Source organism: Centrocercus urophasianus, unplaced genomic scaffold, assembly GCF_019232065.1.
Source record: "Centrocercus urophasianus isolate 14NV4802_14NV808 unplaced genomic scaffold, USGS_Curo_1.0 seq_15, whole genome shotgun sequence".
Lineage (NCBI taxonomy): Eukaryota > Metazoa > Chordata > Aves > Galliformes > Phasianidae > Centrocercus > Centrocercus urophasianus.
This window is the reverse complement of record NW_024884697.1, coordinates 10,983,294-10,997,646: the sequence shown is the minus strand read 5'-3', so window position 1 is coordinate 10,997,646 and position 14,353 is coordinate 10,983,294. Positions and strand designations below refer to the sequence as shown.

Below are 14,353 nucleotides of genomic sequence, written 5' to 3'. Positions count from 1 at the left end.
AAAATATGAAAATTGTAGTGCCTTTTCAACCATTTGAAACAGTTTCTAATGTACCTGTTTATGTTCAAAGTGCAGGGTGTGGAAGAACAGGAGCCATCTGTGCCATAGATTATACATGGAATTTGCTTAAAGCTGGGGTAAGGAACCTTATAAGAAAAAATTGTGGCGCTCCATCATTTCATAACAACAATTGATTGAGCTCCCAAATGTTCTGAAACTGTGAAATGTCTCTGTGTTCTAAAATTCTTACGACAGGTTGGACGTTTACCTTCATCACATTCATGGTGTGAACTTTCCTTTGACATCAAGTTTTTATTTTTTGGGGGAAAAAAAAAAAGCATTGAACTATATTCCTCATTTGGATATGTTTCAGTTTTAAGTGATTTTGAATGTTGTTTCCAGCATCTCTGATTTTGCAGCTTTTGAAGTCTTGATATTTAGAATGTACAGAGATAATGTCTTCTGGGGGTTTCTAGCTTGTGAAATGTTAATGTTCAGATGTTGTGTTAATGCTTCCACTGAATGTCTCATTTTCAGAATGCTTTTAAATGCTCTCATCTGGTCAAAATGAAATGTTTAAAAACAAGTTCTGGAGAAGGATTGCTTTATAAAAGAATTTTGAGTAGTTACAAAGAATTGATTGTTTGCACTTGCAGAGGTTAGACATCCAAAAATATTGCTGTTTTACAAGCAGTTACATCAATATAAATGACTTCCTTCTATATTTCAGAAAATACCTGAAGAGTTCAATGTATTTAATTTAATACAGGAAATGAGGACGCAAAGGCATTCTGCAGTGCAGACAAAGGTATAGTTTGTTTTACAATGCATCTTGTGATAATATACCACTCATTCTCTATAAAGTTCTTGTGCACTAATTTTTATCTGATAAACTACTATAGGAGCAGTATGAACTTGTCCATCGAGCCATAGCACAACTGTTTGAAAAGCAACTGCAAAAATATGAGAGCTGTACGGACTGGAAGATTGCAGATGGAGTGGTATGTGCCTTTCCCATATGAGTTTTCATCAGTTGTAACTGTGATTGGGTTTTTGTTGTGAAGTCTTATTTTTAATTGTTCCTTCCTGTTAAGGAAGATGAGTAAATTGGTTTGCTTGGTTTTTGCTGAGTAGGGAGTTATTCTGTACTTAGCTTACACTGAAATTTGATTGTAAGAGTTAAGTTTGATAAATAACAGAATAATTGCCACATACACCAAATGCCAACTGTGGTGGGAGAAGTAATAGAATTTTAGTATACATGAAATGCAAAACTTAGTTTGCACGTAAGTTTGTGTGTATGAACTCAGCTTAATTCATCCAATTTTATTCTCCCTCCCTCCCTGCCACCACTGGACCCAATTTTAAACCAGTAGATTTGCATTTATCTTACTACTGCACTTTGCTGCAAAAAATCTTTAATTTTAGGGATTTAGCATTTTTATATGGTTCTTTGTAGGAAGTCTAAGGCACTTTTCATTCCTGGATTTTTCTGTTAGTTCTCTTAAGACTCTGTCAATTCGTGCAATAGTTCTGAGGCTTGTAAGTCATCACTGAAATAACCTAATGGGCTAAGTACAATGTGGGTAGGACAGGTTGTTTTAAGTGAGTTGAGTTTGATATTCAGCATAGTTGGAGTGGGAATTTTCATTTTACTTGTGATAAATAAATGTAGTAGCTTTTGGAATATGTAGATTGAATAGGTTTGTGCAGAATAGATTCCTAATGACATTACTTTGTCTTAAAAAAAAAAAAAAAAAAAAAAAAAAAAAATGAGAGTCTGCAGTATCTTCTGGCTATTTGTCTTCGATCTGACCTGTGTCTGCACTCTTCCTAGAATCAAAAATGTTTCATGTTATTGACATATATTCCTGAACATCTGTGGTCTGGAAGAAGTGCTGAATGAGGTGACATAGTTTTTTGATGCATGTCTTAGTGCCCTGGAATGCATGTTTACTTTGAGGTGAAACTAAGCCTGCTGCAGAAAGTTTTCAAATCACTCTGTTAAATTGTAGTGGAATATGTTCACATTCTGTCCTAGATCTTAGTCTGCCTATCAGAAGTGAACATTTGTAATTTATAGCAATAGTGGGGCAAGTGAAAAGCATTAGAATGGGTATATAGGAATAAACTCATTAAGTTAATGGGTGGTTGGAAATGAGTAATACGTGGAGGAATTCTTGAATGTTTTGGTTGTGTCTTGTCTTCAGGCTTTGAGCATCTCTTAAACATGGACAAAAATGTTTTCTGTTACCAAGAAAGTACTTTGCTAAGAAACAAAATCATTACTTTATACTTGTGGAAAGTATGGATACTATAGCAAGTGTAGAATGCTGCTTATGTGAGGGGTTTTAATTGTGTTCAGTGAAAACAATTCCAGATAAAAGAATGGCTCTACTTCTGATATAGTACTATTATAGGATGCTGAAATGTGTTCTTTTTTGCCTGCTTGTTATATTATGAATATTATATTCATAATATTATCTGAAGTTTTGGAGTACTCCATAAGGTTGACTTTGTAATTTTATTGTCCAATTGCTTTTCTTGAATTGAGTTACACTTTGTAAGCAGTCTTTGCCAGCAACATCACAGTAAAAAGTTCATCTGATTGGCAATGAGTAGCAGTATTCATGGAGATGTAACTTAGACACAATGCTGAACGTGTGTTCCTGTGAACTTGCCAACTCTGCCCTGCTGGAAACAATACTGTACAAAGTCAACAAAAATGCACTCAATGTTTAGAGTTCAGTTAGGTTGTATCTTAATTACTACGTTTTGAGAGAAGAATTCAAAGTCTTGTAGAAAATGTATGTGTAGTAAAGTATAATATAATTACTACATGCTACTACACAGTTGTACTTACTGTGAATTCTTAGAACTGTAAATGTGTTTAAAATAATACGCAGTGTCTAAAGCACAAGTAAGTGAAAGAAAAGGTTTCTTTAAACACAGTACTTTCAACTGTCCCACTACTAGACAAATTCCAGAACAAAGGTGAAATAACACTCAGAAGTAGGAATTTCACAACCAGGTAAGTGAGTGAGGTACTAAATTTGATGATCAGAACTATTTTTTTATTCCCTCCTTGAATATTTGGACTCTTGATGTCTCAAACAGTCAACTGGGGGCTGAGTCTAAGACTTGATGACTTGGTTTGAAACATCAAGCTGAGTCTTAGACTCAACCTTCCTTCCACTGAAACTCTTGGTCATCCTGTTTGGAGTTTCCATCTCTGTTTTTTTCTATTAAATCAAAAGATTACACTTGGTTTTAATTTTGGAAGTTATGCAGCAGGTGTGAGCTGATTTGTGTTGATCATTTGATAAGATATCACAGCTTTGTCAAAATATTTTTGAGTTATATGAGGGGCATCTCTGTGGGCTGAAGTGCATACCATGGTTGTCGTGGAAAAATGAATCAGATGGATTTTCACGAAGTTGAATGTCTTGTATGTAGAAAAATCAAGATTGTTTAAGGGACAAAAACCCAATAAATATACAACTGTCTGCTGAGAAGTATTTCTTACTTTGTCACATCTTGACAGTAAGAACCATGCTATAGTACTGCAAGTCTTTGTGGTTTTCCCTTATCCACTTTATTAATAGAGCTTTTTCTCCAAAGCATGACATTGCTAGTACTCTTAAGAATCGCTCACTCTTGTAGAAGTGGCACATTTGTTACTGTAGTTTGTGCTTCTAGAAGCTATGGAAGAATCTGCTGCTGTAAGAAGAATGTGGATATTCAAAACATTAATGGTTTGACAACTAGGCCAAAAGTTTTAACCAGTGAAATTATCATCGCTGTTTTGCTCCTTGGAGAGAGATTTTGGACCATTATAGCACTGTAAAGAAATCTTAGGTGTCTTGGGAGACATTTATCTTGCTGTCTATGATCAGAAAATTGTGTTCAATCTGAATCATTTGAGTGTATTATTTCAGTCTGTTTCCTTTATCTGCTGATGCACCGTGGTTCTCAGGCAATAAGGACTAAAGAAATGCCTTGATTCCTTTTGAGGGAAACCATGAAATTACTTCTGGAAGAGTCTTTGCAGGATATCTTCTAGTAATTTCCTAGTAGAAAGCTTCTGGCTGACATGACGTTTTCTGTATGTTCTTCTAAAAGAAAATATTGCAGTTCCTGGGCGGATTCCTCAGTTGTAGGGGATGCCTTGGAAGTCTTGGTCCAGAACTGCGATTCTCTAGTTAGTCATTTAGTGACAGCTCGGTTTCATACTTGGAGCACAGGAGGTTGCAGATGGTGAAAGAGACTTTCCCTTGGGAGATGATAGCAAAATGTAGGTCATCATACCAAGTTGAATTCAGAAACGGCATCTGCTATGAGAATTCCTTGTTTGTCTTCATTAGCAAAGGAACTTGAGTTACTCTGCACGTATTGATACAGGCCATATAAACTCTGCTTCTTGTCCAGGTGATTGCCATGATTCTGATACAAGCCAGGATGCCATTGGCCTTTTTGGCCACTTGGGCACACTGCTGGCTTATGTTTGACCAACACTTCCAGGTCTGTTTCTTCCGCAGTCTTTCAGCCACTCTGCCCCAAGCCTGTTGCATTGCCTGGGGCTGTAGCTGAAGTGCAGTACCCAGCACTTGATCTTGTTGAACTTCATCCCACTGGCCTCGAGCTCATTGATCCAGACTGTCTAAATCCCTCTGTAAGGCCATCCTACCTCCAGGCTGATCAACACTTCCTTCCAACTTGGTGTTGACTGCAGATTTACTGTTTTAATGTGGGCGTACTCAATCCCCTTGTCCAGGTCATCAATAAAGATACTAAGCAGGACGGATCTCAGTTATCAACCCCTGGGGAACACTACTCATGATTTAAGTCCATTCACCACCATATTCACTTATATGTACAGAACTTTAGTATGCGTGTGTTGGAACACTTGAACTGTTCAGTATCTGAGGAATGTAGAGGGTAAACCTAGGAAAAGTTCCTATTCTTTTTTATATGCATACTGTTACCTGTGTTTTCTTCTAGTGAGAAGCTTGCCTAGATAGCATAGGTAAGAAGACTTTCTTCAATAAGAAAGCAGGTCATTTGCACTCTTACTAATCAATTAAAAAAATAAGTAATATAATTCTCTATGTTGGCCTTTATAAAGTATGTATGTTGTCCTGTTTTTTTCCTAAGCCGATACTTTTCTTTTCAAAATAGTATTCTGCCCTAAAATACAACATCTGTTCAGACAACAATGTTGGCTGATTCCAGTAAGCTGTGATTAGGAAGGCTGGAAGGCTTTTTCTTAACACTGCCATCTGCTCTTAGTGATGAGGTCGTTCCTGTGAGATACCCTATATTTGCTTTTACAGTCATACTTCTCAGTTGTTCTGTATGGTTACCAGTGCAGTTATTTATATTTATGACAAAAGGTGAAATCTCTGAGTTGGTATCACTCAAGGATGCTTAAGATGCTGGTTGTTTGCAACTCTCGTGGCAGCTGAGAACAAGTAACAGACTTGCTCCGAGGGCTCAGTAAGCAGTATTTATTCAGTTAAACGTAAGAAGAATAGGTCCAGTAGTAACTGAGTACTGTTATTTAAAAATGTTGCAGCAACTTAAAGTTAATGCAAAGACTTCTCTCCTACGTGGGTTAGTGCATCTGGCCTTCCTTCTTGTTGTCAACAACCTTTTAAGTAAAAATCCTTTATCTCCTGGGGTATGAATTGTATAAAAGTGAATTGATTTATTTTGAAATCCTCAATCTGTTCAGCACAGTGTTCCTCTTTTTTTGGTGACAATTCCTATAATGTTCTTAATTTGAAGTGACTTAAAAGTGATCCTGATTTATAGGCTAACCTCTTAAACACGTAATATGTCTGAAGCCTTCCCTGTGTATGACAGAGTACTGCAGCGTCTCTTCAGTTACTGTTGCCTGTCTCAAGCAGAGACTGAGCTACTCACTGTATGAATATAGAACTTCAACATTTTTTGATGTATATTAGCTTCTTCAATAAGCTTTTTCTTCTGCCTGGGAGAAAAGTGTCTCATGCAAAAGTCTGTTCAGAAATGCTTCTCTTTACAAACAGAAGAGCAGGGATGCAGCTCCCGGGTTGTGTCCTAGACTAGTTGAAGTTTATGTTGTAGGAGGCCTTTGCCAGTAACTCTTTGAAAACCAGGGCTTAAATGTGACATCAGTGCTACTGTAAGCTTCTGCTCTGGTGAGCTCTGATGCTCAAGGGTAGGAAACCCTTCCTGTGCAATCTCGCACTTTCTGGTATCTCTGCCTGATGAAGCTTTGAAGTGCTGTGGTGAAACAAGGCAGAGCAGCCTGCCCTCCAGCGTGCAGTTGCATTCATTGTTCCTAACTTTAGTTGGTAGTTCTTACAATTAAAAGTGCCTTTTAAGCTCTAAATACATCCATAGTGATGGCTGCACACAGGAGGCAGTCAGATAACTTTTATGGCCTGGGATGGGATGGAGATGGAAGGAGTCACAACTAATAAGCTGAGAACTGAATTGATGTTGGATGCTGTAACCCCTTGCTTCTTTGGCCTCAGCTTTCTGAATGGCCGATGAAGTTAGTTTTCACGTATGTTAAGGACGAAATCAGTGTGTACGGTTACCCAGTGCCTGAAGCAAAAAATCTGGAATTTTCCATTCTTAGTATTTGACAGGAAAGTAGTAGAGGGATCAGATGTCCTTGTTACGTGGTGATTTTTCATTCCATCAATGTCTGGAATGCTGTTACAGAGATTTTTCTAAAATTTGCTTGTCTAGAATAGTTTGAAGCTAAATTTAAGAAAATTAAGAGCCCAAAAGACTTCCAAAATGTGTGGGAAAGCAAGGCATCAATACGCTATTTTAAAATACGACGTCCTGCATTCAATTTACAGATATAGCATTATACTGATGTTTGTTTTTTCTTACTATCTCATCAGCCATTTCAGTTGCTCTCCTTTTCTGGACAATCAGTTTCTGAGTGGTGTGTTGTGTTACCAGCACTTTGTGTGCTGAGAATGATTGTTGAGGTAGTACTGATGCAGTAAATCTCTGAAAGGGTTTGATTTGCAACAAATGTTACTGTTTTAGCTTCTTAATAGGTACAAAAAAGTAGTGCATTAAGTGTGTTTAATCTGTTTCACAGTATATTTCACATTGCTACCCATTGGGCAGAGCTTATTCAGTGTGCAGTTAGGTGCAACTTGGTCAGATACTCTATTTTTCTGTTTCTTTGGGAAAAGGAAGTCGCTATTTATAGTTTTCAACTGACAGAGACTTAAAGAGAAACTTCCATAAAGATGTCAGCTTTTTGGCAAGTTGAGTGAGTGTGCTTTATTGTTGCAAAATGTAAAACCGCATATCTGGAAACAAAAATTGGCAGACCATGGTTTGGAATTCAGGCTTTGCTTGTAATGTAGGCTCGAGACTCAGCTAGTAGAGCTGACTGGTCTGTTACTTTTATGCCTGTTATACTGACTGGTCTCTAGAATGTGAGGTCTTCAGCTTGGCTGACAATAATGGAAGCTTCAGTTGTAATGATCTAAATGTGAGTGGCTTTTATCTGCTAACTGAATCTCACTCCATAATACTTGAGAGGTATGCAGCAGTGGTCAGCAGGACAAGGAGCGCCCTGTTTAATTTGTCTGAAAGGGCTTGCACAATCTGCTGACACACAAACAGTACGGCATCACTGCTAGTGTGCATGTAGCATGTTCAACTGGAATTTATGTGAGGGTAGTTAGCAGTTGAGATAACTTAGTTATCACCTGTCTTGCAAAGGAAAAAATGTTTGTCACAATTGCATTTGACAAACATTAATTAACAGGGAGTTTTTTGATTGTTTTGTATGAGCAGAGGAGGTCAGTCTCTGTCACCTCCTATGAACAGATCTGCTGAAAGACGGTAAGGGTTCTGTTGTCTGAACTTGGTATTGTCCTTTGAAATCCATTGCATATGTTAGAGATGTTTGTAGTTCTTTTTTTTAATCACTTTTCAAAATGAAATTATTGGAGTTTAAAAAATAATAAATATTGTACACTAAACTTGAGAGCACTAAATTTCTCCTTTGTTTTATTGGATCTTTGGCTGTAGTGTGTGTATGGAAATGGTTTATCAACTTTAGACTCGTGCATATTGTTTTTTCTGTGTAGAAATGTGTATATATAAAAATATATGAATGTGTGCACATGCATGCATATCTAATATATATCTTATGTACTTATGGTTTTCCTCATGTGCTTTATCAAGTAAGCTGAGCTTTATTGTAGACAAACGGGAGATTATTTGAGATGTTTTAAGACAATGCATTAAACCTTTCCGACTTGTAAATTAAGTATTGCCTTGTGTGATGGATCTTCAGAACTTAGTTATTTTGCTTATCAGCTTTACAGCTATGATTGAAAACATTTTCTTTTTATCAGGATGAAAACAATACAGAGAATGCTGTGAGTTCTTCAGATGCTCAGAAACAGGATTCTCCACCACCAAAGCCTCCACGGACCCGCAGGTACTTTATTATCATAATATAGTATTTTAAACTCTCAGATTAAGTTGCTTTGTATATTAAGAAGTAGAATCAAACTACTGATACTACGAAGACTTTGTTTTTTTCCTATTTATAAACATATATATATAATGAAAATAGAAGTCTTGTAGTAAGCTCTGTGAACAGAAACCTTTGATATCTTTGTAAAGTCTGTGTTTGAATTTATCAGTCTTGCAATAATGAAATTCAAGTAGACAAGCACATTAGATGGATCTACTTGATCCACTTGATTATAGCAGCAATAAAGCACAGTACTGCAAAAAATTAAAACAGCAAAATAAGCTAAAGAAGTGTTAGAACCCTCATTTTTGGAGGTGAAAGCATAACGGAAAGATTATTTGTTTGTTGAATAAAACATTACCTCACAGATGGGGACTGTTAATGACTAGGGCACACCAACCAAATAGTTTCACTTTGTAAGAGGGAAATTGATCTCACTGGACCTTCCATTCAACAGAAGAAAAATAAAATCCACTCCAGTTTTTGAAGTACGTAGACTTTGAAAGAGTTAATGTTGTCTGTCCATTTGCTTTTACCTTTACCTAAAATGGTACCCAACCTGAGCATGAGCTCTTGTGTACCAGGCTAGTATCTGAAAGGATATGGGGGCCTTTGGCAGGTGATCTTGCCTGTTCTCAGTTATCTGTAGTTAGATGGACAGGAGTTGCTTCAGTGCTTGCTAAGCACTGGGGTTTCAAGATGTTTTGTATGACACAATAACCATCCACTTACTAAATTCTATGCAAGAATGCTCATATAAGGAAAGCAGTCAGCTTTTAAGACTATGATCTAACTGGTGTAGTGCAAAGTCAGGTCAGTAGCAGGAATTTTTTCTTTCCAGCCCTGTATTTGGCAGGGTCCAAGTAATGCCAGAAGATGAGTCTATTTTTGAGGGGCTGACAAGATTAGATCAGTGATTATATAATAAAAAAAATTTAAATTCTAAAGCAGGTTAGGTTTGGTAATGGAGGAAAAATTACAAATGTGTCTTAGTAAAATATAATTGGACATAAGGAACCATTTGAAAATTGGCAACTCAAAATGGGTAGCAGTGTGCATGTCAGTATTGCAACATCATCTTGTTCAAGAAATAAATGTAGTTTAAAACAGGTATGTAAGTATTGTACTCTAAAACCAATTAGTAGTTTAGACCAGATCTGGAATACTGTATGGGGTTCTAATGTCTACTTACTGAAGATATATGCAAACTACCACACGTGAATTTGTCACTCAGCTTCTTTTGTTGTCTGAGAATATTTGCAATAATGTAACATTGGAAATAGTATTTGGTAATAATCATTAGTGATTAAATAAGAATGTTAGTAATTATTACAGTTAACTCATTAGCTGTTACTTGAAGCAGAAGCTAGAGAAGATGACATTGAAAGAGAGAGATGAAAGAGTTGTAGCTTTCTACAAACACAACATTTGTGCTATGTAGACAACACCATTTAACCTTGTTTAGATCAAAGGTAATGTATCTAATTATGTAGATAAAGATTATAACAGTGAAGCTTTATAATCTGTGTTAATGGTGAGATCTTAACTCAGAGACTGTTTACAGAAGATATGATTTCTATCCAATAGGTAATTCCCTTACTGGTTAATGTTTCCTGAAATAATTTTAGATCACTACTTGCCATTTTTCCGTAGTCATGTAATAATCATGTATATAATTCATAGCTAGGCATGCGTCTGCTCTCTTATCTGCAGATTGTGGTTCTTTACTGCACAGTTAAGTTAGTATCTTTTCATCTCTGTTACAAAACCTGATCTTTTTTGGGCTTTCTTCCATACTAATACTTTCCTATCTGCCAACAATGGCAGGAAGGTTTGTTTCTTGTAGGTGAATAGATGGAAGTGTTTAGCAAAGCTGCTGTCCTTTTAAAATGGAGATAATTTTTTTTTTTAAAAAACCATTAACTGCATCCTTCATGGAAGAAGCTTCTGAGGAAATACTTTGTTTTCCAGTAGCTGTGTGTACACAAAATACTTGCATCTATTTTCTTGATGTGGGAGATAATTTTACAAATCTGTAGTATGATACTGTCTGCGGTCCGGAGGGTTTTATTATTATAAATGTTTTGGAATAGGTAAATACTTTTTTCCATGGTAAGGACAGCAGTGGAAGACCTGAATTTAATCTTAGCAAGAAATATGTAACTGTTAAACACGCGTTTCCATCCAGCTTGGATCTCAGGACTACATTTCATGATACGGTGATGATTCTGACTCCTATTTGCTTTGACACACTTCAGCTTAATGATTGAACGAGGTCGTGGCATCTTTTCTGTAGCACTTTCCAATGACTAACCACTATAAATTGTAGAATTTTTCCCAGGAAGGTGTTTTTCTTGCCTGTCTTTTTTTACCTCCACATGTAGTATCTTACTGTATTTTTTACACAGGTTCTAGAATTGTATTGCCTTCTGACCTTTCGTTTTATCACTTTGTAATGCTTTAATTTACATTACTTTTTTAGTAATTCATTTGCTACAAGATTTGTGAATATAGCTGGTTCTGTCCACTGAATTTGCATTCAATGTTAACATTTAAACAAACAAACAAAAAAGAACTATTACTCCTCAGTTATAACTGAGGTAAACAGGAACAACTCATGCTTTGACAGCATGCATCAGCACCTTATTCTAGAGACTGCTTGGCTCTGTAATTTGCAATTACTTGTGAAAATCGCCTTGAAGCTTAAGTCTGTGTTAAATATTGCTTGAAAAGCATTCTTTCCCTCTTTGTGAGACTTGTCTAACTGTTTTCAGTTGAAGGTGGGAAGAGTGCATGACTAAATTTTGTCTTACATTTACAACCATAGGTAATCAAACTGCATATATATTTAAGACATATGTTTCAGTTGGAGCTTTTGCTTTAAGTCCACAGGAGATAATTGGTACATCAGAATTTGTAGAGATGATGTGTTTAGCGAACAGTCTCTATCTATTTGTGTGTTCAGTAGTTCATTTTAAAATATTTGGGAGGGAAAAAAAAAAGGTTAATTTTAATCAGGTTGGCTGTGTGAAACTCTTGAATGTACACAGAAGATGACACAATTTGAAAGAAATTGAGAAACTGAGGCATAAACACATGAAAGGTAAAAACTCTATAGTGCTGCAGTGCACTGAAGACATACATGCTCTGAAGGAGAAAAAATACTAAAATATTATAGCTGTTTGTCTTATCTTTCAGTTGTGCTTGCAATTCTGTCTAATGACTAAATTTTACTCCCCTAAAATCTCCAGTAGGTGACTTCCTTATTTATTTCTCATGCATCCTCTATACATTATCTGTAGTACAGTTAATGATAACCTCACTGAACTGCAGCTGTTCTCCCATATGGGTAGCAGTGATTTAATGCTTAAGTTCTCTGACTTCTGCCTGCTTATGCAAAGTTTAATTTTCCTGTTTCATTTATGAGGGAGGATGTAGAGCTTGGTATCTATTTTTAGTTGATCAGAGCCACGTTCCTTGACCTTGACATCACTCTCCTATCTGACAATAAAACCCTACATGATGCTTCACAGAATAGCCATGGATTGCTTGAAGTGTTTTTTCTCTTTTGACCACTGGCCAACTTTTATTTAAACCTGAATCCACATTGCCCTGCTTCTCATAACATGGCCCTTTTTCATTAGGGCTAGAAGGGCCTCTAAAATGTTCTAAAAAATTAGAAAAATAGCTCTCCTCCCAAGATTGTATGTTATAATGACATGTATGTAATCAAGTTGAAAAGATGTTGAATCTTGTATTAGCCACTGCAATTTTAAACAAAATCTAGTATCGGGAAGTATTTTTCCTGTAATAAGTCTTTTTTTTGTCTTGCTACAAACTTCTTTTTTTTTTTTTTTTTTTAACCAGTAGTAGACTCTTGTGACTTCCAGAAGGAATAGATATATGCCTCAAATTTCTCATGTTCTTTTAACTTCTTGTTTTAAAATGTTTTTTTTTTTTTTTAATATTTTGGAGGCAAGTGCCAAACTTCTTGAAACAGGCAGTGTATTCAACCATTCCTCCTACCCCCATTCTGTGCTGTCAGTTACTTCAGCAAATAGCTGAATAGTCCTATGCTCATAGGCTTTTATCACTACTGTTCAAGTTCTGTTTCTTAAATAAGCCTTTGAGTGACTGTCTAGAAACATCCTCACAGTTGTCATATGCAGCTTCCCACCACTCAATCCTTTGGCTGGGTGGCAGCTTGGAGATGGCACCAGGTTCATGGTTTACCTGGCAGCTGAGGGGTCAGTCACTGCGTTTGAAGTATTTGGAAAGCAGGTCTCAGCAATAAGATGCTGTACTTGCTGTTCAGATTGTGGCAGTAAAAACAGGTGGAAAAGCAGTCTTGATTACTGAAGGAAAATCCCAGATTGTTACTTCTGTGGAAGTGCAGAGGTAGTAGAATTACCAGGCAGTCAGTAACAGTTGCATACAAAGAGACATTGTCAAGGTTGAGTTATGAGGAGGATTTCTGGTTTTTAGCGGGCTGATTTGACAAGTGAACTGGAGAAATTCTTGCCTTAGCACTATGTAAAAGCCATGCAGGGTTAACTTGTATCTAATACGGGAAAGGTATTTTCAAACGGTCTGTCATTCTTCAGTTCATTGAATCTCTTCTGTCTCAATATCCACTTACATGAGCTTTCCTGGAACTTTCAATCAAGCTATTTTTATTGTACTGCCTTGTGTTTCCTGTTTTTGGAATAATGTTAGCAGTTGAGATAATTTTCTGCCTTTTGGGGGAGAAGTGTCTGTAGAGCACAGCTGTTGAAGGAAGTGCCCAAAGAAAGCATTATGCATCAGGCCATAATGCCCAACATTGTCTGGCAAGACTTTCAGAAATAGCTTCTGCTTAGTGAAGAGCTTTTAAAGGTGTGCTTATCCCAATATTTCTGCTTTCCATAAAGAAACAAAAGCATTATTTTTAATGCAATATGTGTGTAATAATAACCCTATGACGTTAATGAAGTGGAAAAAAGCTTGCATGCTCAGAGAAAGCCAGGAAGTCCCGGGTGACATCTATTTCCCTTAAGAAAAAAAGCTCCCAAACACCGGTCACCTAATTTTCAGAGAATGAATATTCTTCAATGCTAATATGATAAGGAGTGATTTTTTTAATGGAGCATTTCCCGTTTGATTACTCTGTGTTCTCATTTGTGAGAAAAATAGTTAAATGTAATAAGTAACTTAAACAACTCTGTTAAGCAGTGTATGAGGGATGTCTAAACAGGTGTGAATTTTGAGTTGCTGACTTGGATAGTACTGCTCTATCATCTGCTCTATTCATAACCTCAACAGAGCAGTTTGATACAAGAGACTCAAATGGAGAAGAGATTTCATTAAACAGTAATCAATGAGTGGTATTATGAGCTTGTGGTCTTGTCATATCTGATTTAATACTAATTTGTTAGTTAATTGTAATGATTAATGGTATATCTGTACCAGATAAGGATTTAGTCTCACTGATTGCAATATAACAGTGGGTCAGGAAAATGAGGTCAGTGAGGGCAAACCTTGTTCAGCAGGAGGATTTAGTGGTGATTATTTAAAAGAATCATAGTTGGTAAAAGGGGAGCATGTAACCATTTGTGTGTGTGAACTCTCCCTTCTGGCATAGGAGGGGGAAAACTTGAAGGGAAATTTCCTGTTGTCTTAGTGTGTATTAAATTGGAGAAAGACTTTTTTTGTTCAACTTGTCTTTACCAACTCAGACAAATAACTTATTCTCTAACTTGTTCATTTTTCAAGAACAGTAAAACAGCAAAAGAGTTCCCAAATGATCTTTAGTGAAGCTGTTTTTATGTGCTTTGTGTTGCTTCTATCTTAATGTAAAGTGAGATG

At 36.5% G+C, this 14,353-nt stretch overlaps 1 protein-coding gene across 2 annotated transcripts in view; it reads left to right on the top strand.

The window, feature by feature from the left end:
* Positions 1-14,353, top strand: part of PTPN12 (protein tyrosine phosphatase non-receptor type 12) — a 69,359-nt gene that overhangs the window by 43,262 nt on the left and 11,744 nt on the right. For both annotated transcript variants that reach the window (XM_042815396.1, XM_042815397.1), the window contains exons 9-12: positions 71-137; positions 731-808; positions 903-1,001; positions 8,385-8,470. In XM_042815396.1, the coding sequence (XP_042671330.1) occupies positions 71-137; positions 731-808; positions 903-1,001; positions 8,385-8,470 (330 nt within the window). The remainder of the gene's footprint in view (positions 1-70; positions 138-730; positions 809-902; positions 1,002-8,384; positions 8,471-14,353) is intronic.